The sequence below is a fragment of the Mustela putorius genome, unplaced genomic scaffold (genome assembly GCF_011764305.1).
Source record: "Mustela putorius furo isolate JIRA1106 unplaced genomic scaffold, ASM1176430v1.1 tig00000580_pilon_pilon_pilon, whole genome shotgun sequence".
Lineage (NCBI taxonomy): Eukaryota > Metazoa > Chordata > Mammalia > Carnivora > Mustelidae > Mustela > Mustela putorius.
The window spans coordinates 602,965-626,666 of NW_025421423.1; the positions used below are offsets into that span (position 1 = coordinate 602,965).

Genomic DNA, 23,702 nt, shown 5'->3' on the forward strand with positions numbered 1-23,702 from the left:
TCCATCCTTTACATTTGTTGAGATTTGCTTTATGACCTATTTTCTGGTGATTTTTCATCAATAGTATCTGTGTGTTTGAAATGAATGTGTCTTCTCTGCTGAGGGCAGTGATTCTATATATGTCCACTTTATCAAGTTCACAGTCAAATTTGTTCAAATCTAAATTCTTACTGATTGTTTGGTCTGCTTGACTTCTCAATAATGTAATGATATGTGTTAGAATCCTTTTCCTTATTATGAATTTGTCAGTTTCTCCTTAGAGTTCTAGAAATTTTTGCTTTATATACTTTCATACTATGTTATTAGGAGCATATAACACTATAATTGGTATATCCTCCTGGTGAAAATGATCTTTTACATTTATATATGCACCCTCTTTATCTCTAGAAAGTTTTTTTGCCCTAAAATTTACTTTGTCTATTATTATACCAACTTTCTTTTGCTTATTTGCTTCACATATCTTTTCTCTCTTTCTGCTTTCAATTTTTCTACACCTTTTAAAAAACTTTTGTGGTAAACATCACATAGTTTAATTAAAAAAAAAAAAACAACCAAACCTGTGAGCAGGAAGGAAAAGGAATGAGTTCCAAGGAGCATCACTTCAAGTATCTAGTTGGCTGGAAGCTCATGATACCAGGCACTGAGACAGGGAGTTAATATCAAAATATCCCACTCCACCCCTATTCCTGACCCTAATCCCTAATCCCTCTCTTGTCCACAGGAATGTCATTCCATGAGTTATACCCCTCTCTTGGGGATTCCCATGGAATATAGGTCTCCATCTTCTTGCATCTTTATTTTTTATATTTTTATTTTATTTTATTTTATTTTATTTTTTTCAGTGTTCCAAGATTCATTGTTTATGTACCACACCCAGTGCTCCATGCAATATGTGCCCTCCTTAATACCCACCACCAGTCTCACCCATTCCCCACCCCCTCCCTTCCAAAACCCTGTTTGTTTTTCAGAGTCCATAGTCTCTCATGCTTTGTCTCCCCCTATGATTTACCCCAATTCAATTTTCCTTTCCTTCTCCTGATGTCCTCCATATTATTCCTTATGCTCCAAGGTGCCTCGTTTGCACAGTAGGTAGTGTGTCAGTCTCATATTTCTTATGCTCCATAAGTAAGTGAAACCAAATGATAATTTACTTTCTCTGCTTGACTTATTTCACTCACTATAATCTCCTCCAGTCCTGTCCATGTTGATACAAAAGTTGGGTATTCATCCTTTCTGATGGAAGCGTAATATTCCATTGTATATATGGACCATATCTTTTTTATCCATTCATCTGTTGAAGAACATCTTGGCTCTTCCAACAGTTTGGCGATTGTGCCCATTGCTGCTATGAACATTAGGGTACATGTGACCCTTCTTTTCACTCATCTGTAACTTTAAAATAAAACTTTCTTTGACATAATTTCCTCTTGCAGCTGCTGCCTCATCCTTCTTCTCCTCTTCACTGACAAGTTTCTCAAGAAGTTATTCCGGCTTATTCTACCATTCAGTTGTTCATTCCAGGTCCCTTAAGTTTCCTTATCAAATGTGTCATAAATTACTCTTAATTCCATCTCAATAATATATTTTAAGCCTGTTCTACCTGCATTTCTCCCAGATACTGTTACGATGCAGGCACCTCTCGTTTCTTGCCTGCGTCACTGAACCTTGTTCTAGGAAGGGATTTCTTTTTTTTTTTTTTTTAAGATTTTATTTATTTTTTTGACAGACAGAGATCACAAGTAGGCAGAGGGACAGGCAGAGAGAGAGGGGGAAGCAGGTTCCCTGCTGAGCAGAGAGCCCGATGCGATCTATCCCAGAACCCCGGAATCATGACCTGAGCCGAAGGCAGAGGCTTTAACCCACTGAGCCACCTAGGTGCCCCCAGAAAGGGATTTCTGATCCTTTTACAAGCTATCAGTGATACTCACCTATCTCAGAGTCCTCACACATTTACATGGTGCTCAACTGAGGCCTTCTGGGGATCTGTGGAGCTTGAGGACTTGTCCTTAACTGCAGTTATGCTAGGACACCCATCCACACTCCTTATTTCCCATAGCTCCATTCCCTGAGGTCAGACCAAAGGGATGACTCATTTTCACTGGGAACCACCTCCAGAAGTGGACTGTACTGTGGCATTTTAAAGCCTGATGCTGAAGAGTGGTGCCCTGAGCCCTGGGTACAGGCTCCCAGACGGTTAATTAGGCTGGGCTAAGTGAACGCTGCCTTTGGCAGTCTTCATAATCAGACAAGTTTCCTGCTGGGACCCAAAGCCTTGGGTGTCCTTAACTGTCCTAGGGGACAGTTAAGGTGACATGGAATTGGGTTATGTGATTCAGTACCCAAGGGAGCTCCTTGTTCTTGCCTACATAGAAATATTGGTGCTACCTCTGTATGGGTTGGTAAACAGGCCTCAGAGTCCTTATCCAGTGGGCAGAAACAGGTGTGTCATTCTTCCCCTACTGGGTTTCTCAACAGGGATACTACTGGTGTTTTGGATAAGATAATTCTTCTCTAGTGGGACTGTCTTTGGTGTGGGATGCTTATCTTCCCTGACTCTTGCATGTGAAATGCTGACCCTCAATCCTGACCTCTTCAAACACCCCCACATATTTCTAAATGTGCAGAAAGGTTCTGCCCTCTGTCTAATCAGAAAGGCACCAGATGGACACTCACAAGCAAGGAAGCCACTGAGATTACCTAGATACTGAAATCCTATAGTGTTTCCAGGTCTGTCTTGGCTTGTCTACCGGACCTAGACCTTTTGGCTGTCTGTGACCGTGATTGTGTTTGATTCATCCCTGCCTCCCCCAGCACAGGAACTGATCCAGAGCAGGTATGAATAAGCAAAAGAATAGGATCTGTGGTGACTCAGTGCTGTAGGTGACACTGTTCAGTAGAAATGCTCTACAGGGTGTGCATATAAGTTACATGTGTAGTACATGTTTAAAAAAACAAAAGCTGGTAAAAATTAATTTAAATATATTTTATTTAATCTAACATATAAAAATGATCATTTCAACCTGCGAATAGGATAAAAATGATTTTTAAAAAGATTTTATTTATTTATTTGTCAGAGGGAAGGAGCACAAGCAAGGGGAGCGGCAGGTGGAGGGAAAAGCAGGCTCCCCAGTGAGCAAGGAAAAGCCCAATGTGAGACTCGATCCCGGGACCCTGGGATCATGACCTGAGCTGAAGGTAGACCTTAACTGACTGAGCCACCTAGGCATCTGTAGGATAAAAATTATTAATGAGATATTTTCTATTCTTTTATGTATGAGTTTTAAAAATCTGGAGTCTATATTATGTATACAGAACCCCTCAACTCAGATTAACCACATTTCATGGACTCAATCGCCATATGGGACAGCACTAGAAAACTCCATTCTCCTACTTTCCTGCCCACCTATTGCTTACTGCCCCCTGCCTACAACATTGTGTGTGTGGGGGGAGGGTTGGGGGTCGGTGTGTATGTGAAAAATTTTAAACATACAGAAAGGCCAGAAAAATTGTAGTGTGAGTAGCCACATACTTAAAATCTGATTTTGACAATTGTCAGCAATTTACTGTTCGTATTATCACATATTAATTCATCTGTCCAACCATCTCATCTTTGGATTATTATCTACTTTTGTTGTTTAAGATTTTATTTATTCATTTGACAGACAGAGATTACAAGTAGTCAGAGAGGCAGGGAGAGAGGAGGAAGCAGGCTTCCTGCCGAGCAGAGAGCCCGACGCAGGGCTCGATCCCAGGACCCTGGGATCATGACCCGAGCCAAAGGCAGAGGCTTTAACCCACTGAGCCACCCAGGCACCCCTGATTATTATCTACTTTAAGAAAATGTTTCTTTTTGGTGGAGAAAAGCCACTCAGGAAACTATTATCTCTTTGAACATTGTTCTACACATCTAATCAGAATTTTTCAAATTTTTAAGGCAGAAGTCTTGAAAGACTCTGCCCTTTTTTTCCTCCTTTATTCTCCCAGAGTCTCTTTTTCGTCTCCTGTGGATTCTCAGAGACACAGCTCCTCTTTCGAAGGGAGGCCTCATGCCTCATTCAGTTCCCTCTCTCAGTCTAGCACTGTGTTGGTGGTAGGCTTTGGGGCTAGACAGGCCTGGGCTCCATTCTGGCTTGCCACTTCCTAGCTATGAGCCTCATATGTATATAACACAAGGATAACTGAGTTGTGGGAGGTTTGAGTGAGATCAATTTGTAAAGTGTAATTATTCTAGCAATTATTAAAATAGCAGGTTGGGGAGAAAAGGGAGAGAAGTTTATTGCTTATGAATGACACTCTCTTTTGCAATGTGCTGGGGACTTCTGAACACTCAGGTCCCAGAATTTACCTGGTACATTGTAATCATTTCTATTTCTGTCTCCTATCCAAGGTAGAAAGCTCCTGGAGGGCAAAGATTTGCATCTTTCTTCTCCCTAGCCTTAGCACGAAATGTCGGGCCAGGTTAAATAGATGTTAGTTAAATAAATGAAATTCTAAGTGTCACCGTTATCTTTTAATGGTGGTTTCAGAAAGTTGTAGAAACTTGAAAAGTCAGAAAGGAAGACAACTTTGACTGTACAGATTCAATCTGTCACCAGTCCTTCCCTCATTGTGTATAAGGGGAAAGTGAGGCTCAAAAAAATTTACTGTGTTTACCTGCTATATGTGTGTCTAAATGCCCATGGGCACACCATCCAGGAGGGCTGGGGAAGAGCAGTCCCCTTGGGTTAATCAGCTCCCTCCCATTCCCAAGGACAGCCAATCTGATATACTTTTTACACTTTTTGGCATTTTTAAGCTGACACCAATCGAGTTTATGGTTCTGGAGTCTGGCTGCTCTTTGGTGAAGGAGATGAATGGCTTGGCTGGGATTCAGAGCTATCTATTTGGATCGGCATGTTTTCTGAATATTTATTTGTTAATTAAGAGAGAGCTAGTGAGCTGGAGAGCACAGAGGGGAGGGGCAAAGGGAGAGGGAGAGAGAAACTCAAGCAGACTCCACGCTGAGCATAGAGCTGGGGGTGGGGTCAAGACCCTGAGATCAAGACTTGAGTTGGTTGCTTAACTGATGGTACCACCCAGGCACCCCCTGAATATCTTCTCTAAAGCTGCTGTAACTTCTGTTGCTTTCGTTAATATACAAATACGATGTTTATTGTTAAAATGTTAAAAATACAGATTGCCGAAATAAAAATCAATCACTGGTAACCCCACCACTCAGTGAGAAGCGCTGTTAATATCACGTCGTGTAGCTCTCCAGCTCTTGTCTGTGCATACATTTAAAGTTGCAACTCGACCATTCCCAGCCCTAACTGCCTTGTATGTGTAAATGAGGTCACGTTTTTATGAATTCCCAGATTTTGTAGACTGTATTTTTTATCCACATAATGTCAGTGTCTACTGGTCTCTACCCCCATCTCTACCCCCACCCTCTAGGGGCTGCTTCACAGATTTTATACTTTACATCTCTTTCTTCTGTTTCTTTTCTCTTTTCCATCATCACCTGGGGCCAGAAGAGACCAGGCTTTCCCTGGGCCTGGCTATCATGGCCCCCCTCTGCCTTAGAGCGTCAAACCCTTGCTACTCGGCTGTCACACATGCAAGTTGGGAGCTTTCTGTGCTGTGGGGAAGCTCTGGGGGCCAGGTCCTCAGCTTGCTTCTTGATCCGGTGTGTTGAAAGGGGGAGAAAAAGGAACTTTGAAAATGCTCTCAGGACATTGGCTTGACTTATAAGTAAGAGGCCTGCTCTGAATGTCAAAGATTGCATCTTTGTATTTTTTCTTTGTATTTTTCTGTAATAATTCTTTTCTTTGTGTTTTTTCTGTAATAATTCAAATCTTTCCCCAGACAGGTGCTCTGGGCCTACAAGGAAGAAGCTCACATATTTCTCTCCTGAGTGAAATATTGTCTCCCTTACCCCCTCCAGCCGCCACCATTAGTATTCTTGCTTAATTTATTCCTAGAGGTTTTACGTTTTTTTGCTGCCAATTTCTGTAATGTTTTTACTTTGTTGTGTTTTTAAATTAATTATTACCATTATGTAGGAAAGTCCCTGCTTTTTGTATTTGTATTTTTGTATTTTTAATTTTTATTTATTTATTTGACAGAGAGAGAGAGAGAGATCACAAGTAGGCAGAGGGGCAGGCAGAGAGAGGGGGAAGCAGGCTCCCCACTGAGCAGAGAGCCCGATGTGGGGCTTGATCCCAGGACCCTGAGATTATGATCTGAGCCGAAGGCAGAGGCTAAACACACTGAGCCACCCAGGCACCCCTTTATTTTTTTAAAAAAGATTTTATTTACTTATTTGACAGAGAGAGAGAGAGACAGTGAGAGAGGGAACATAAGCAGGGGAAACGGGAGATGGAGAAGCAGGCTTCCCGCCAAGCAGGGAGCCCAGCGTGAACCTTGATTCCAGGGCTCTGGGATCATGACTTGAGTTGAAGGCAGATGTTTAACAACTGAGCCACCCAGGCACCCCTATATTTTATTTTTAAATTATCTTTATTAAACCTCTTATTAGTGTGAATGGTTTTTAGCATAATTTCTTAAGGTTTCTAGACATGTAATTACATAGTAAATATTTCTACTTTTTATTTTGTGCTCTTTTAAAAATGTGCTAAATGGGGCGCCTGGGTGGCTCAGTGGGTTAAGCCTCTGCCTTTGGCTCAGGTCATGATCTCGGGTCTTGGAATCGAGGCCTGCATCAGGTTCTCTGCTCAGTGGGGAGCCTGCTTCCCCTTCTTTCTCTGCCTGCCTCTGTGCTTACTTGTGATCTCTCTGTGTGTGTCAAATAAATAAATAAAATCTTAAAAAAAATGTGCTAAGTGAAATTGGTATGAGCTTTCTCACTTTTCCCTGGATTTCATGAGAACATCTCTGTTTTCTCGCCAGCAGTCATGATGCTGGCTAGTAGTTTGAAATATTTTTCTTTTTAATCATGTGAAGAGAGTATCCTTCTAATACTGCACTTCTATTTTTTTGTTCATATATATGTACATATATACATATCAAGAATGAATAATGAATTATATCAAATGCCTTTCTGCCACCTACTAAGGAGGTTATGTGATTTTATTCTTTTTACCTATTTATATAAATAATTATAACAATAGACTTCTTAAAAACATCAAGCCACTCTCACATTCCTAGAATAAACTATTTGTTTATGGAGCCTTAGTCTTTCAACATTCTGCTAGGGGTATAAATATGTTATTTTTTAGAGTTTTGATATTTGCGTTGTTTTTATGTGATCGTCGTCAGGGTTGGTATCAGGGTTATGCTAGGTTTAGAAAGTAAATTAGAAAGTAGAAGTAAATTTTATAAAGTAAAGGAAAGTTCCTATCTTGCTCTTTTCTTTGAGACAGTTTGAACACCTCCAGTTGTTTGTAGGATCATTTCTTAATCCTTTTACTTTTTTAGAATAGACTATTTGTTTAGAGCAGTTTTCGATTCACAGCAAAATTGAGTGGCATGTACACGGATTTCCCATATCCATCCTGTCCCCACATGTGCATAGCCTCCTCCACTATCATCTGGCCCCACAGTAGCACATTTGTTGTGATTAATGAACCTCCACTGATATATCATAGGCAACCAAAGTACGTAGTTTACATTAGGCTTAACTCTTGTGTGGTCCATTGTAAGGGCTGTGACAAATGTGTAATAACCTGTATCCATCATGACGGTGTCCTGGGAAACTGCCCGAAAAATCCTCTGTGCCCCACCTCTGCATGCTTCTCTGTCTCTGACTCCTGGCAATCACTGATTCTTTTGTCTCCATAGTTTTGCCTTTTCCAGAATATCATATGGTTAGAATCATACAGTATTTAGCTTTTTCAGATTGTATTCTTTCTCTTACCAAAATGTATTTAAGATTCCACCATGTCTTTTAATGGCTTGATAGCTCATTTCTTTTTAGTGCTGAATAATATTCTTGTCTTAATGTACCCTGGTTTATTTATTCATTCTCCTACGGAAGGACATCTTGGTTGCTTCTAAGTTTTGGCAATTAAGAATAAAGATGCTGTAAACATCTATGTGCAGGTTTTGTGTGAATGTAAGTTTTAAACTACTTTGTGTTAATACTAAGAAGTGTGATCACTAGGTAATATAGTAGAAGGTGTTTACTTTTGTAAGAAACTGCCAGACTGTTTCTATATAGCTGTACCATCTGAATTCCTTTCTATATATATTTTTTACATAACATTTTTAAAGTCAAAATTTCAGCTGGGTAAACCAGACGGTCTGCCCTGGCTACCCCCATCCCTGCAAATAGTTTGCCTAGTATGCAGTGCGACTTCTCATCTAAATACTCAATTCTTGCTCAGGAATTTTCTTTATTTCTTGAATGATTATATTTACTCCATGGTCTCTGCTCTTTACTTTTAGAATGTCCATTATATAAGCATATTTGAGTTCCTGGGAACTTCCTCTCTCTCTCTCTCTTCTTTTTTCCTCCAGACTTATGAGATAGGTTCTCAAAGTGGTCTTTCCTGATTTGATTTTTAATCTAAAAGCAAATTTCCTGCTTTGCATAATTTCCCCAAATTCATGCATGGATTGACTTTTGAATCTTATTTAAATGGAAGATAAATTTTGGGATTTTACTCTTTATCCATTTTTTAGATTCTAGTAAGCCTGATAATAAGATGTAATCCTTGAAATCTTTTTTCATATGTCTAGCAATTTCTCCCTATGTGTTCACTTTAAAGAGGAACCTAGATCTATGTTTTTTGGTATTGTAATTGAAATGGTTCTATAAAAATTATGTAGCTAAAGTTCAAGCATGTTGGCTCCAGACAGTGGAGAAAGAAGAAGAAGAAGAAAGCCGGGGTGTTTATGGTTTAGTGGGGGCAGGGGTGGGGTGGTGGTCTTGCTCAGCCATGATTGGAGCAGGAAGAACTCCTGAGAAGAGGAGAGAAGTTTGCTGCTGTTCTGAGCAACTTCTTTTCAATATTTACTGAGGCCACCCACGTTAGGCAGAGGAATATCTCCCTTCTCTAACTGGCATGAGCCCCCAGGTTAGGGACCTGCTGATCATCATCCCTACTTTTCTGTGCAAAACAAAAGATGGGCTGAGTATTGGCCTTTCCTCTGAGAGCAGACACTTGTGTTCCTAAAGCCACTCATTTTATTTTCTGCCTGTGCCCACTTCACCCTTATTCCTAGTCCTGGCTGTCTATCACAGGGCTTAGGGAGACTGCTGGGGCATACCTTCCATTACCTCCCAAAGACACCCTTCCTTAGTCAGTGCCTCCATCAGTATGGTTTCATTTGCACTATATCTTGTAGAAATTCCTTAAATTTTCTGGACAGGAATTTGTAAAAGAGAGGAGTTAAGTGCATGCGTTAAAATTATAATTTATAAAAGACCAGGAGACTGTAATTCTGGCAGATCAGAATACGAAACTGAATTTTACAGTTTCACCACTAGGTGGTGCCACCAATTACTGAAAACAAGGGTTGGATTGTGGGACAACCAAGAGCCACTTGTATTTAGTACAAACACAATTTTGTGAGCTTGTATGGAACATATGTGCACGAGTATGTGCACACACATTTCTTGGTGCACGAGTTTACCCACAGAGCAGTTTACGAGGGTGCACAGGCATGCAAATATAAGTCTTTGCGCCCTAGAATGTATGTGCGTGAAGCTAAATGATAGGAACTCCAAATGGCTGACCTATCAGCTGCATGGTCCCAGGATGTCGGCCAGGAAGGCAGCCTGCGGAGTGTGCAGAAGACCAAACCCTATGGGAGAAATACAATCACAGTGGTACAGAACAGCTTTTCTGATACAACCACACATTCCTCTAAAGTCTTCAGTCCTGCAAACCCTTGTGTCCAGTCAGGCCACCAAGAAGGTCTCAGTCGCTTCTGCGGACCCAGAGGACTGTGCTCTCTCTACCTTCCCCCAGGTGCTCAAAGCATCTCATCAAATACCCACTCTGGGATCCTGTCTTCTGTCCAGCTGGGAAGTGACTGCACTCAAGAAAACAAATGCCATGTGTATGTGTGTGTGAGGGGGTGGAACGTTCAGTGTTATCCACTTCTGCCCATCCCTGTCCCTGCTAACTCTGTGGAAGTTCCCCAGCTGATCTCAGCCTCTCACTCTGGATGCCCCCATCATTCCAGGAATAGTGTTGTCTTTGTTACCTGCTGTACACAATAGCCCACAAAGCTGGGAAACCTGGAGCAAGTTGCTTCCCTTCTCTGTCCTCAGTTTCTCTAACTCTCATTGAGGGCTGGGTCTGAGCGATTCCAACAGGCGCTTTGTGTTGACTGAAGCCCTGCATGTCTGCTATTTGCAGGGCTCTGCCCCCATCCCGTGGCTGGTATGGAGTGGGAGTCTCCTTAGAGAAGAAGGAGAAAGTTCTGTTTGCCTTCCTCCTTTTCTTTTTAACAGACTTTCCTCCCCACCCCTTAACGGGCTTTGAGAGAAGGCAGCTGGGCTCCCAGGGCCCCAGAAGCCATAGGAGGGAGTTCTCACTTCGGCATCATTAAAAGTTTAAGTGGCTTTTCCTCTGAGGACAAAAACCCCTGGATTCATTAGAGCTGCTGCCCCCTGAGTCCAATTTTGTTGAAGACAGCATTTGGCGTTTTCATCCAGAGAAGGTTTTCACTAAGGGTTTGAGGCCTCCCCGAGAAAGCTCATGTCACTGAGGTCTGAGAGGGAAAGTCCCTGGAGGTCACCTTTTGCCCTGGCACTTTTCCAGAGGAGGAACGGGGCTGGGTCAGGGGAAGGGTTTGCCTAAGGGCCTGCAGAGGCTAGCTGCTGAAAACATTCCTCCAGGTGGCAGGGAGATGAGCGCGCACCAGAGAAGGACACAGAGGATGTGGGGCCTCACTGTGGAGGGCCCTGGGCATCTGTGGTCTAGTGTAGTGAGATGCAGAACTGCATGTGCAGAGGAGCTTTGAGGATGAGAACATTTCTGAACTGACAAGCCCACGGCAGAAGTGGCTGTTCAACAGTCGAGACTGGTGAACGGGTGCCCGGAGGCAGGATGGGGTCTGGCCTCTCTGAGCTCAGCAGCCTCCTTCCTGCCTCCTGAGCGTGAGCTAACACCCAGACGCGGTGGCAGCGAGGACCTAGAGACAGGGTTCAACTTGCCCAATGATGCAAATCTGCCTGCAGTACCTCACTGAGCTCCTGAAGTACAGGATAATTCATTCCATAGGGCCTGTCCCTGTCCCGGAGGACTCGGGTGGCAGGACAGGGAGCCAGAGACTCACAAAGGCTGAGGTCTCCCGGGGGCCACACTCCACTGCAGTAATATTGAGGGAAAACATGTGTCAGGGACTAGTAAGCACTTTGTAAATCTTAACCCCTTGAGTCCTTAGAAAACCCTGTGTATGCGGGAAAGTACTCTTACTGGCCATTTTGCAGATGAGGAAATCAAAGCACAGAGAAGTTAAGTAACTTGTGCACAGTCACAGAGCTAATGAGTTGTGTTGTTCCAGAACCCACATTCTTACTTGCTATGTTGTCCTATCTAAGAGTGGCGGCTGCTGAGGCCAGGGAGAGAAGGGGGCTGGCCTGGTCATTTGGCCAGGTGGCAGAGATGGGGGGCCTGGACCTCTTGTCCCCAATCTCAGGGCTCTTCCTTCCACAGCCCTGCTTGATGCCTCCTCTGTTCCCACCCAGTGTCCCCATGGACCTCCTCAGAGTTAACAGTCGCTTGCCCTCACACTTGGCAGGCAGCTCCGGCCCAAAGAGGCTGCGCCCACATTCCCTGGCTGTTCTCCAGTCCGCGGGAGCCGAGACAACAAGGTCCCGGGACTGTGAAGGCAGAGCAGAGGCTGCCGAAGGGGAGGAAGCAGCAAGGAGCTGCCGAATGGAAGGACCGTCCAGCTTCCAGATGCTAGGCCTCGTGGGTTTGATCATTGGTGCTGCTGTGGCCATCCTCCTGCTGCTGCTGCTGGCCGCCTGCCTGTGCCGCGGACAGCAGGACCTCCGGGTGGATGTGGAGAGGAACCGACCGGCTGCCAGGAGAAACCGCGTCCGCTGGGCCCAGCCTTGCTTCTTCCCGCGCCAGGGCCACCTGGGACACCTTCGCCACTTCCATCATCCTGGCCACATGTCTCACACGCACCATGCGGGCCTCCACCACCACCACCTCCACCAGCACCACGCCCACCACCACGCCCACCATGCCCACCGAGGCCGCCGCTGACACCTGTGAATGGCAGCCCAGGCCTGCCCTACCTACTGTCCCTGGGACTCTGGACTTGTGGGCCCCTGTGCTCCCCTGCAGAGGGGCGCCTCTCTGCAGGAAACGCTGGGGAGGGTGCCCCACTCCTACTGGGCTGCTTCTGCATACTATGCCCCCTGGTATGATGAGGAGAGAACCGAGGGCCACTGGGGGTGGCCCTGCGCACACTGGAGGGTAACGGGGTGAGAGCAGGGGTCTCCTTTGGGGACAGATGTCGCCTGGTGCCTGTAACTCCCAGGGAATGTCGGTGCACGTGGACGCACAGAAGATGTTCAGGGCTTTCTGAAGGGCTGTCTTCCGACGTACTGGCCAGGGGACTAGCTGGGAGGGGCCGGCAATGCCCTTGTATTTGGAGAGAAGGCAATATGAGGCTGCAAGGTCAATTCACTTATGCCTTGATGCAAGAAAATAAAACGCGCTAAGAAGCTTTCATGAAGAGGCTCCTGACTAACACAGGTGGGAGAGGGAGCAGCCAGGCATATGTCTGCACTGCCCTGGGACCTTCGTCTCTGACAAGAAGTGAATGCTTGACACAGGTGCTTTCTGCCTGGTGCTGGAGGGCCAGTTGTGCGCTGGGGGAACCTGGGCGGGACCTGTGGTGCTCCAAGGGTAGTAGGGAAAGAAAGCTCCAGACCCAGGCTCTGAGGGAGGATTTAGGGTTTGCATGTGGCCCCGCCCAGAGAGGGCTCTCTGTGTACCAGGGGGAGCTCTGGGCCTCTGTGGGACAGTCCAGGGGCTCAGGGAGAAGAGGGATGAGGCCACCCAAGCTGGCCCCCAAGGGCTCCAGCGATCTTCCCAGCCCATCTCCAGGGCAGACTGAGCTCTGGGACCTGCAGAAGCCCCACTTTCCGGGCTGTGTTGAATTAAATATTTCCTTGGTAACTGGGTCAGGGTTTCTTATCCAAGCTTTGAGTCTCTGCTCCCTGTGCCCATGGATGCCTGTGTATACCAGAGGGGTGGAGAGGTTCTTTAACTGGAGGAGGTGGTGCTAGGTGGCCTTGGGAGAGCGCTTGCCTCCTCGGGATCTCAGTTTCCTCATCCCTAAAATGGGAGAGCAGAGACTCCTTCTTGCGAAAGCCTGGAGGCATGTTTCAAATATCCCATGAATAGCTGGCAGAATTCCACAGGGAGGAAGGAAATCTTGTTCTGAGGCCCAAGCCTGTGCTTGGGTGGGAAGTGGAGGGAGGAGAGCCTTGGGGGCCAGGAGAGGTGGTGGGGAGGGGCTTGAGAATAGGCCAGAAAGTCCGGGGCCTGGTGACTCATTGGAATAGAACATCCTGTTTCTTTTCTATTTCCCAGTGGAGTCTCTGTGAGGGCTGAGGGGTATGAGGGGGAAAGGGAGGCAGATTCACACTGACAGCCACACTAGATTTCTGGGTCAGTAGGTATTGCTGATTTTATCTCTGCCGTGTCCTTCAAATCCTCCTTCCCTCTTGCACTCCCATGTTTGCCCTAGCTTGTCTCTCCAGCCTGGATTGCTGCCCCCCTCCAGCCCTGCCCTTTCTGAAGCGTCTGTGCATGGTCTGAGGGATCTGCTGAAACCCCTCATCACCCTGGGGGAGAGTCTGTGTCTCTCGGTTGTCTATTCAAAGCCACCTGATCCGGTTCCTACCCCTTGCTTCTTTAGTCCTGTCCATGCTGCTCCATCATTGGCCCCAGGAAAGCACTTCGTACCTTCCCCTCTCTGGGTCTTTTCTCAAGAAGAAGTTGTCACTCCCTCCCATAGGCTTCCAGTTTGCTTTTAGTATTTATTTTTCTAGTTCTGTTGGAATACGATCACATTTTCTTCCTCTCCCAAGATTTATGGCAGGATTCAGGGGGCCCCTGCCCTCCTGGATCTGAGAAACGTTGAGGGCTCCCAGCCCCCAGTGCAGAACCAGCCAACACAACAGATGCTCAGGAAAAACTCTCAGAACATTGTGCTCTCTGGAAAAGTAAATATGATTGGAATAACCACTGCCAAAAACTTGGGGCTTGTAGGGACACCAAGTATAGCAGTAGGGCCCTGAGAGGATTAAGCCTCTGAGCTTCTGGGGTCTTGCTGAGGGAGCTTGGGTTCCCACTCCATCCCCGGTGTTGGGGGGTTGGAGAAGGGGGAAACATTTAACAGAAGGACATGTGTGGCCTGCTGGCTTGAACATCCCCTCTCCCTCATCTCTCTGTGGATCCCCAAGACTCATATGGCCTGCCTTTCCTCAGTGTGGCCTGGAGTCTCTGGGAGAGCTCTCTCCTTTCTATTCTTGGATATCTGTCATCATCTTTGCCCTTGTTAATCTAAGGGAAAGTGTGGGATGTGGTCTATTTCTGATCAGTTGCTGATGGTGCATATGGGTGTGTATCTAAGTGATTGTTATAGTTATCTTGGGGAGTCCTTTGGCATCTGGGGTCCACGGGCAGTGGCTGTATGTCACAGGATGACAATAGTCGCAAGAAGAAGAGAATATACCCAGAAAAAAACCCTTAGTACGAACATCTCTGAGCTGTGGGCAAACACATATGGCTGTCTTGATCTTTCCAGCTTGCCTGACTCTGCTGCTGCCACTTGTCACAGGACACAAGGCTGTGGGGGGATGGGCGGAACAGGCACTGTGGTGAAGGCATCTACACTTCATCCTTCTTTATGAGATTGCTGTTTTTGCCCTGGGCTTGAGGCGCCGTGTTGGTTATTCCACATGGCAGACTGCCTGTGTGAGGTGAAACCCCGAGAGGCCTTCAGAGCAGACCGCGCCTGTCCTCACAACACAAGCCAGGTCCCTCTCACTGTGCCACCAGCCTCCATTCAAATACTGAATGCCTGTTGTGAGAACAGACCAGAAGGCCTGTTTTACTGATGAATCAAGGAAGGGCCCCCAAATCTCAGAATCAGATAAGGAAACCCATAGAAGGCGGAAGAGAAGAGGGCTGAGCAATTGCCCTTTATTCCAGTTTAAAACTGCTGAAAAGCATACATCTATGGCCTCCCACTTTTCTGCATCCACAAAGAACAGGCAAACCAGAAGTCAGAGAACAAATAACTCAGCTTGAAACCCGATTCCTCTGGTGCCTTTTACTTCCTGAATTGGTGAATTGCTTTTGGTAATTCAGTCTGAAACCACACACCACAGATTGGTTCATGTTTCCTTCTCTGCTCTGGTTGCCCCAGTTAATAGCAACAATTCGAGGTGTCCAGCTTCCTGCCACGGGCCCAGCTTGCCCAGCACTGCTCACACAGAGGAAGAGCCCTGAGCGCTTCCTGGAAAAAGGACGAGTGAGAGTTTGACAGGCTTCATGGAGTCCCAGTAGTCACTCATTCTGTGCTTAAGCATCTCCCTAAAACTGGTACTAAAGAAAATTCACTGGGGCCGTGGACAGCTTGCAAAAGACCCAGGCTGTGTGACCTCAGGCTGGCCCTTTGCCCTCTCTGAGTCTTCGCACTCCGATCAGTAAAGCCGCAGAAAGAGGTGATTGCTCCTTCGCCCTGTGGTACCCTGGAAGAGCGCTGAGCTAGGAGGGAAAGGAGGGAAGCCTCCCCTTCAGCCATTTGGTGCTCTTGTTATCACTACGACTAATCAGCAGTAGGCTGCAGGCAGGTGGTTTAACTTCTGATTATTTGCATTTTGTCTGAAATGTAGACAATATCACTTGCCAACGTTGCTGGACCATTAAATGAGCTAATGCCTGGCTGTGTCTGGCACCCGGAAGCATTGTTTCTCTCTATCCTATTCCTCATAGTTTGGGTAGAGCCTCCTTTCTGGAAGGAGGGTAAGGCAGGGGGTTAGCTGTAGAAGATCTGTGACTGAGGGAGAGGACGCAGCTCTCCCGGCGGACTCAGCGGCCAGGCCGGACTCACCCTTCACCCGGAAGGGCTGAGCGGAGAACACAACTGCTACTGCGCAGGGCAGGACCGGCGTGGGTGTGCGTGGGGGTGGGGTGAGTGCAGTCACCGAGGGGGCCGGTGGCAGCTGTGCGGGTCCGGGGCCCACACAATCGGAGGAAGGAATTCAGGAAGTGCTCACAGCTCGTCAGACATCCCGGAGCCTTGTCGGAAGCAGGACAAAGGCTGTAGCACCCAGGGATGAGTGTGCCGTGGGGTGGCCCGTGGGGTGGCCCCCGGGTCAGAAGGCCATGGCACCGCGTACAGCCAGCGCTGTCACTCGGGGAAGCCCGGGGTAAGTGGTCCTAGCACCTGAGTGTGGGCAGCAGGCCGAGTGAGCCTGCGGCGGGGAGGACTGGGGGAGGCCGTGCAGAAGAGGGCTTCTCGGGAACAGGGACTGCGGGGCAAAGGAGCCCAGATGTTAGTGGTTGGAGCGGGTCAGGTCCTGTGGGGAGCGTAGCCCGCCCTCTCTAAACAGCCCTCTTCAAGTCCCATGTAGGAAGGGACTGCAGCCCCCGCCGAAGGCCCCATGGCCCTCAAGGTGATGGTGCAGCCCTCCCACCCCGACCTGGCCCAGGGCTGACGTTGCCCTCCTCCCCACCTGCCTGCCTGCCTCCTGCCTGAGACCAGGAGCTCAGGAGGAGGCAGATAGGCCTACTCAAGGCCGGGCCCAAGGTTCTTGCAGGGGAGGAGCCCAGGCTCATCCTGGAGTATTTTGTCTTTTGTCTGAGCAGACAAACTCTCTTGAAATGGGTAGGCGGCACCGGAGGGCTGGGTCGGCTAGGTTCTTTCTGAGCAAAGCCTTCCGCTCCCTTTTGCTCAGCCCCTCCAAGTCCGGGGAGTCTTGAGCTCACATCTTTCAGGATTAGCTCTTTTTCCAGGAGCTGCCACTGGAGTTGACCACGGCTCTTGGGATCCTGGCCAGAGGCTTAGAGAACAGTAACAGAGACCCACTGAGGTCTGACTGGCGCAATGCGGAGCGCGCAAGGGCCTAGTGGGGCGGTGTTGCAGGACCTCCAACTGGCATCTGTCTAGGAGCCCACAAGGAGCGCGGCTGGAAGAGCGGGGTGCCTGCTACCACCCAGAACCCCCTGGTGCGGATGGGGAGCTAAGACTCTAAGACACACCCTTGGTTGCTCAGCCCGTCAGCTGCTGCGCGGGGCCATGGAAACAGCAGTGATTGGAGTGGTGGCGGTGCTGTTTGTGGTCACCGTAGCCATCACCTGCCTCCTGTGCTGTTTCAGCTGTGACTCGAGGGCCCAGGATCCTCAGGGGGGCCCTGGCCACAGCTTCACGGTGGCCACGTTTCGCCAGGAGGCTTCTCTCTTCACGGGCCCGGGTCGCCATGCCCAGCCTGCAGCGGCGGTGGGTGCCCGGGACTTCTGGACCTTCATGTGAGGCCTCTCAGTTCCTAGAATTTGTTCTGCTGGTGGGTCAGACCCACTCACCCACTCATCCACCAGCAAGCCTTCCTGCTGTCCCACTACTCCCAAGTCTGGCCTTCCTGGCCTTGCCTGCCTGTTGTATTCGGCAAACTCCTAGTGTCCTCCCATCCCAGCTTGCTGTGCCCGCCAGCCTGGTAGATCTGCAGGGCCAGGACCAGGTGGAATTCAACTCTGACCCCTGAGAACTCAGCTGGACCCTTCCCACAGGATGGGGCCTAGGGGAGGCCTGAAGAGTGAGTGACTGGGTCAGATTGCACGGGGGCCAGCTATACGGACTAATGACGGTATGACTGGAGTTTATCAGGAACAGAGGGTTAGTTCACTCAGGTTACCCCAGCATGTGGGTGAAACTGTTTCTGTTGCCACCAGAAGAAAGAGTGCCCTGGAGTGGACATTTTTACATTTTTATATGCTCTGGTGAGGGAGTCGTTTGGTTCCTTGCCAGGGCACAATTCACAGAACTCAGCCCTGAGGCCTGTCCCCTGCCAATTGTCTGAAATTAGACCTGCAATTCTGCAACCAAAAGACTGCTTCCTTGGGAACGAAGAATTTATTTTATAATTGAAAATGTATATCCTTATATAGGTTTCTCAAGAGCCAGTGTTGAAAACTACAAAATGAAACAGAAGAGAAAAAAACATGGTCACAGAAAGTACAAGCTGTTTGATTAGCAGGAAAGCCAGAAAGAAGACTTTGAAACATACTTTGAATGAAACTATATTACTGTCTTCTTATAGGTCACTTGTGCTATTAGAGAATGTGAATGCCTTGTGTCATTAGGACTGATAGAAGAATCATGAACTGAAAGATAATCCCAAATAAGTTAAAATGTTATGTGACATCAAAAGAACCTGTAACAAAGCTCTTGTTTTCATCACAAATAAAGAGATGTTCAGTTTTTATTAACAGAAAATCTGCCTTTTTTTTTTCTGTACCGGGAAATAAATGCTGTGCCATATTTAGAGTGCAGTTTTGAGGGGTGCAAACTTCTGGGTCTCCTGGCTCATATGTCTCCATTCAGCCCTGAATGGATGGCTCTCCTAGGACTTTTTTTGAGGGTGGCAAAACTGACCCTGATAAACGTCTGGGCTCTAAGGTACCTAGAAAGGCCATCTTGGCCACAGAAAGGACTCTCAGAGAGAGGCTTGGGGCTGCAGAGGTATAGTGGGGGGAAGGGGGGCAGGGGGACTGTCAGGCTGGCAGAGAGGGATGGAATAGGGGAATATGGGGAAGGGAGAGGCACAGCCCAGGGACAGGAGTTCTTGGGAGCTTATCTTGGTCACTCTGGACCTGAAAGCTCCCAAACAGGGCCTTTGTAGATGCATGTGGAAAGGAACTGTTGCAGGTTGCATTCCCCACAAATGAATACTGAGACAAAGCTTGGGGTATAAGATGTTTATAGGGGTCAACATCTGTGAGGGGAGGGTGGAGAAAGCAGGACTAGATAGAGGAAAAAGTCAAATTATAATGCAGGCCCTTAATACACACCTTCTGCCTTTGCTCGGTCTCTGAGTGCTGCCCACCCCCATTCCCTGTCCCCAAGTTTTGACCTCGGCAAAGAAGCTCTGTGGCTGAGGCTGACCCTGAAGTCCTTCCTTGAAGGGGTCCTGGGTGGTGCCTTTCTCAGAACTCAGCAGGGGCCTGTTCTCAGAGGTGCCCAGATATCAGAGGTAGGCGAGCATATCTAGACACAAAGAAATACCTGGGCATGGAAGCTCCAGATGGGCAGAGATAGAAGTGCAGGGTCTGGGAGGGGTGAGCAAAGTCAGCTCTGGTCCAGGTCAGGTGCCTTTCAGCTGGACCCAAGTATCAGGACCCAGGCCTGGAGCTCTGTCCCTGTGCTGCATGGTCACAACCTCTCTGGGTCAGTGAAAGGAAGGTCTGCAGGCTGGAATCACGTGACTCTGAAAACAAAGCGATGGTGGAGAGCTTGACCTCACTCTTCGGGCAATGGGCAGTCTGTCAAGCCCTGAGTTTTCCTCACTTGTTCACTTGCTAATCCACCCACTTATCTACCATCCATCCATCCACTTACTTACCCATTCATCCATACATCCATCCACCCACATGCTCCCATTCACCCACTTAACCATCCACCCATTCACCTACTCATCCATCCACCCACCTACCCATTCTCCTTTCCATCCATCCATTCATCCATTCTCCCTCCCATCCATCCATCTATCCATCCTTCCATCCACTCCATCTGCTCAATAAGTCTTCTTCCTTCCTTACTCAAGCATTTGTTCATTCATTCTGTCACTTTTTCTCATATTTAGTCATTCACTTCTCTATTCAATCCACACTGGCTGAGCACTGACTGTGTACCAGGTTCTGCCTAGGGAACATGGGAGTCAAAACCAGATACGGTCCCAGCACTTGGTGAACTCCTAATTTAGTGACCTGGACAAGGCTGCAGATAACATACTCAGGTGTTCAAGGGAGGGGGAGCTGGGAGATCCAGGGGAAACTGGGAGGAGGTGGCTTTTGAGCTAGACCTGAAGAAAAGAGGGCACTTCAACAGGGAGAGTTTGGGAAAGGGTGTTCCAGAGGCAGCAGCTCAAGTGGTGATTCAGAGAACATGTGGGGGCAGGGAGTAGGCAGCTCAGTGGGAGGAAATGAGGCTGGACAACAGCCAGCTCCCAAGGGAAGCGCTTCTTGCCACATCTGGCCAGCATGTGTCTGGGCAATAGATGATGAAGGCAACAAAGAGGCAGCCTTGCTCCTTGCGCTGGGCAGGTAGTCTTTCCAAGCACACATACGTACACCTCCCCACCAACAATGCAATCTGCTGTTGCTACAAAGGAGCTAGAGAAAAGTTCTTTTGTGACTCTGGGCAAGGCCAGCCGTGAGTGGAGCTGGGCTTAACGGTGTGGGAGAAGCTGTCCCAGAGATTAAGGAGCTTGAGAAGGGAAGGTAGGCAAGGCCAGCACCCTGGAGCAGGCTGACCTAAGGTGGAGGCTGAGGAGGAGCAGCTGAAGAAGGGGTAAGAAGGTGGGGAGCACATGGGACAGAGAAGCAGGGAGTAGGGTTGCCAGATTTAGCAAATAAAAATGCAGGACATCTAGTTATTTTGATTTCAGATAGAAAAAACCAACCAACCAACCAACCAGTATTTAGTATAAGTATGTCCCATGCAATATGTGGGACATACTTATACTAAAATATTATTTGTTGTCTATCTGAGAGTCTATTTTAACTGGTGTTCTATATTTTATCTGGCAACCTTGTAAGGGAGAAAGTGGTTTTCAGAGAGGATGAGTCAGCTGGTTGAAAGCTTCGGGGGTAGGGGAGCTGGAGATGGTGAGCACAGAGCTGAGACCTTGGATTTTGCAACATGAGAGTTGACAGTGACCTTGGTGAGAAAGTTTGAGTGGAGTGAAGGGAGTGGCCCTACAGTGGTGTGTTTAGGGTGCATGCATGTGTGCAGGGGCTCTGTGTGCAGGGGCAGTTGGATCAATGGGAGCTGAGGAAGGCGAGGTTACTGTTGAAGATAATTTGAAGGGAAGAGGAGCCATGTATTTTGGCCAAAATGGCACCACACTGAGGCAACGGTGATTATTATTTTTAGGAATAGGAGGGAGGTTGAACATGTGTTGAGCAAGGAGGATTAGAGAGGGAGACACTAACAGTACGGCAACAAGGAAAAGACCCACAGAGGGCTCCCCAGGATGGGCCTGGGAGGCAGAACTCAGGAAGGGGGTCTGGGGGGGGGGGTCAGGCCCAGGTGGTGGTGTGTGGATGCAGCAATGGTGCTGGGAAAGATGTTCAGGGATGTGGATAACTGCTGTGTGTCTGCCTGTCTGGGGGAGAAGGGAGATGAGCATGTTACGCCAGATGGTCCATTGTCTCAGAGAAGCAGGAGCATCTGCTGAAAGATGGGTATGGGGTAGCTAGGGTAGGACAGTGGGGAAGGATGACCCAGAGAAGGGACGAGCAGCTCCTATAATCATACTTCTCTTATGTGTGTGGAGTGTGTGGGTGCCAGAGCATGCATGCATGGGCTATGTGGTGTGAGAGTGAAGTGTGTGTGTGTGATGTGTGCGGCATGGGTGTGTATGTGCGTGAGGTGTGTGTTGTGTGTGTGGTGTGGTGTGTGGCAGCCCCAGTGCTCCTGCCCTTCTGCCCAGCGCAGCCCATTGTGTAGGGGCGAGCTGGGGGGCGGGGAGGGGAAGCTCTGGAACAGGCTGGCAGCAAGCACCTCTGTGTCCCAGGGGAGGAGGTGGCAGCGCAAGGACAGAGACACCAGAATGCCAGCAAAGCCAGGAGTGTTTATCTGGTGGCAGCAAGGGAAGGGGCTGCTCAAGGTCACCTGAGAAATCTGGGGTGGAGCCTCACTTGAACTCAGTTTCCAAATCCAGCGTTCTCTCTGTTCCTTCTACTGCTGTTACCTGTTCCTACTTACTCAACGTCTCCTATGCGCAGAGCTCCAGGCTTTCTACAGATCTTCTCAGTACTCATAGCTACCCCATCCCCTTTATTTTGTAGCTGAGGAACCTAGCTGCCCACTGCGAGGCACTTCGGACCCAGTGTCTTATAGCACTGCTGGGGCAGGAACCCACAGGCACAAAGCTCAACTGTCCTTTTCATCCATAAATGGGGTTCGCCTCCGGCCACCTGTCAGCAGACCCATTTGCTATCTTTGGAATGAAGGGAAGGCCAGAGCACCTGGGGATCTAATTTGCCCTGGGTTTCCCCGGACAGAAACTTTGTGCCGTGTCCTAAGGAGAGTAGGGGCCTGGCAAGGCACAATGACCCTTTTCTACTCCTTGGAACAAGTGGTTTCCTTTAAGGAAGGTAATTTTCCGGAAAACATGTTATTTAATGGCCCACTGACTCCAGAATCAAGCCTATCCCACAGAGGAACACCTCCCTGGTTGCAGGGTCAAGAATGTGGAGGAAAAGCTGGGCAGGGGTGAGCCCCTTCTGACATCTGGGTTTAGAGGCTCTTCCAGCTCTGTGACTTCCTTTTGACAAAACAGGACAGAATCCTGTACCTCTGCAGGTGTGAAGCCGCAGGGAGGCTGTTGTGGGCTGGGTCAGGGCTGAGGTTCCACTCTTGTTCATCAGGGTGAGACTTCCTGGGCTGCTCTTTAGGACTGGGTATGGCAAAGACCTATTTCTTCTTCAGAGCAAGAGATCCAGGGAAATCCACACGTGAACAGGGCTTCACTGTTGCTGTCCTTCACGAGCTTTACCACTGTAATACCCTCCGGCTGACCTCCCTGCCCTTACCCCACCACTGCCTGCCTGACTCCAGAAGGATTTTTCTCAGATATACATCTAAACTCCTTAGGAGTCTCCTATGTGGGCTCTGTTCTCAACGTCAGGCTCTTGGTGTCTATGCTAGGCATGATAATGGTCTCCCAAATGTGTCCATATCCTAATCCCCAGGACCTGCGAAGATGTCATATTACATCCAAAGGGGAATTACTCTTGCAGATGGAATCACAGCTGAAAACCTCAAAATAAGGTTGTCCTGCATCATCCAGGTGGGCCCAACACAATCAAAAGGATCCTTAAATGTGGAAGAGGGAAGCAAGAGCCGTCAGAGAAAGACTTGGAGAGAGAAGGGACCACCAGCCAAGGAATGCCAGCAGTCTCCAGAAGCTGGAAAGGAAAAAGCAAGGAAACAGATTCTCCCTGAGAGCCTGCAGGTAGGAAGCCAACACCTTGACTCGAGCCCCCTGTGTCCCAGTTTGGACTCTGACCTCCAGAACTGTAAGACAGGACGTTTGTTATCTACATAACAAATTTGTTATAATAATGTGTTGTTTTAAGCCACCGACTTTGGGGTTACAACAGCAAAGCACCCTTGGCTTAACCATCATTGCTCATCAAGACTAAGGCTAGAATTTGCTCCTCTAGGTAACCCCAGTCCTGGCTGAGTCAGGTGGCATCTGAAAATCAGAAGAAGGCAGTTGGGCTCAGGGGGTAGGAGAGCCCTACAGACAGGGACGTGGAGATAGAAATCATGCTTTACAGATGCTGGGAATAGGCTAAGAGTAAAAACATGGGTTGTTGGGCTCTGTGTGTCGGGCAATGTGCATCTCCAGCCATCCCAATACACAGAAATACCCACACGTATGTGCAAACATGTATGTCCAGGGATGGTCTTACAGTATTACTGTTTTTTTTAGAGGATTATTTTGAAAGCGAGAACATTATAAAGACCGAAGTATCCATCAATAGAGA

The 23,702-nt window shown here is 48.0% G+C and overlaps 2 protein-coding genes across 2 annotated transcripts; both read left to right on the plus strand.

Moving 5' to 3' along the window:
• The first annotated feature begins 11,676 nt into the window (after positions 1–11,676).
• Positions 11,677–12,639, plus strand: HRCT1 (histidine rich carboxyl terminus 1). Its single transcript, XM_013053769.2, has one exon. It carries the CDS (start codon positions 11,832–11,834, stop codon positions 12,168–12,170), a length of 339 nt encoding a protein of 112 aa, XP_012909223.1. The 5' UTR covers positions 11,677–11,831; the 3' UTR covers positions 12,171–12,639.
• Positions 12,640–12,778: 139 nt separating this feature from the next.
• On the plus strand, positions 12,779–18,415 carry SPAAR (small regulatory polypeptide of amino acid response). The gene has a single exon (XM_045081568.1). The coding sequence runs from the start codon at positions 17,227–17,229 to the stop codon at positions 17,458–17,460; it is 234 nt and encodes a 77-aa protein (XP_044937503.1). The 5' UTR covers positions 12,779–17,226; the 3' UTR covers positions 17,461–18,415.
• Positions 18,416–23,702: the final 5,287 nt, after the last annotated feature.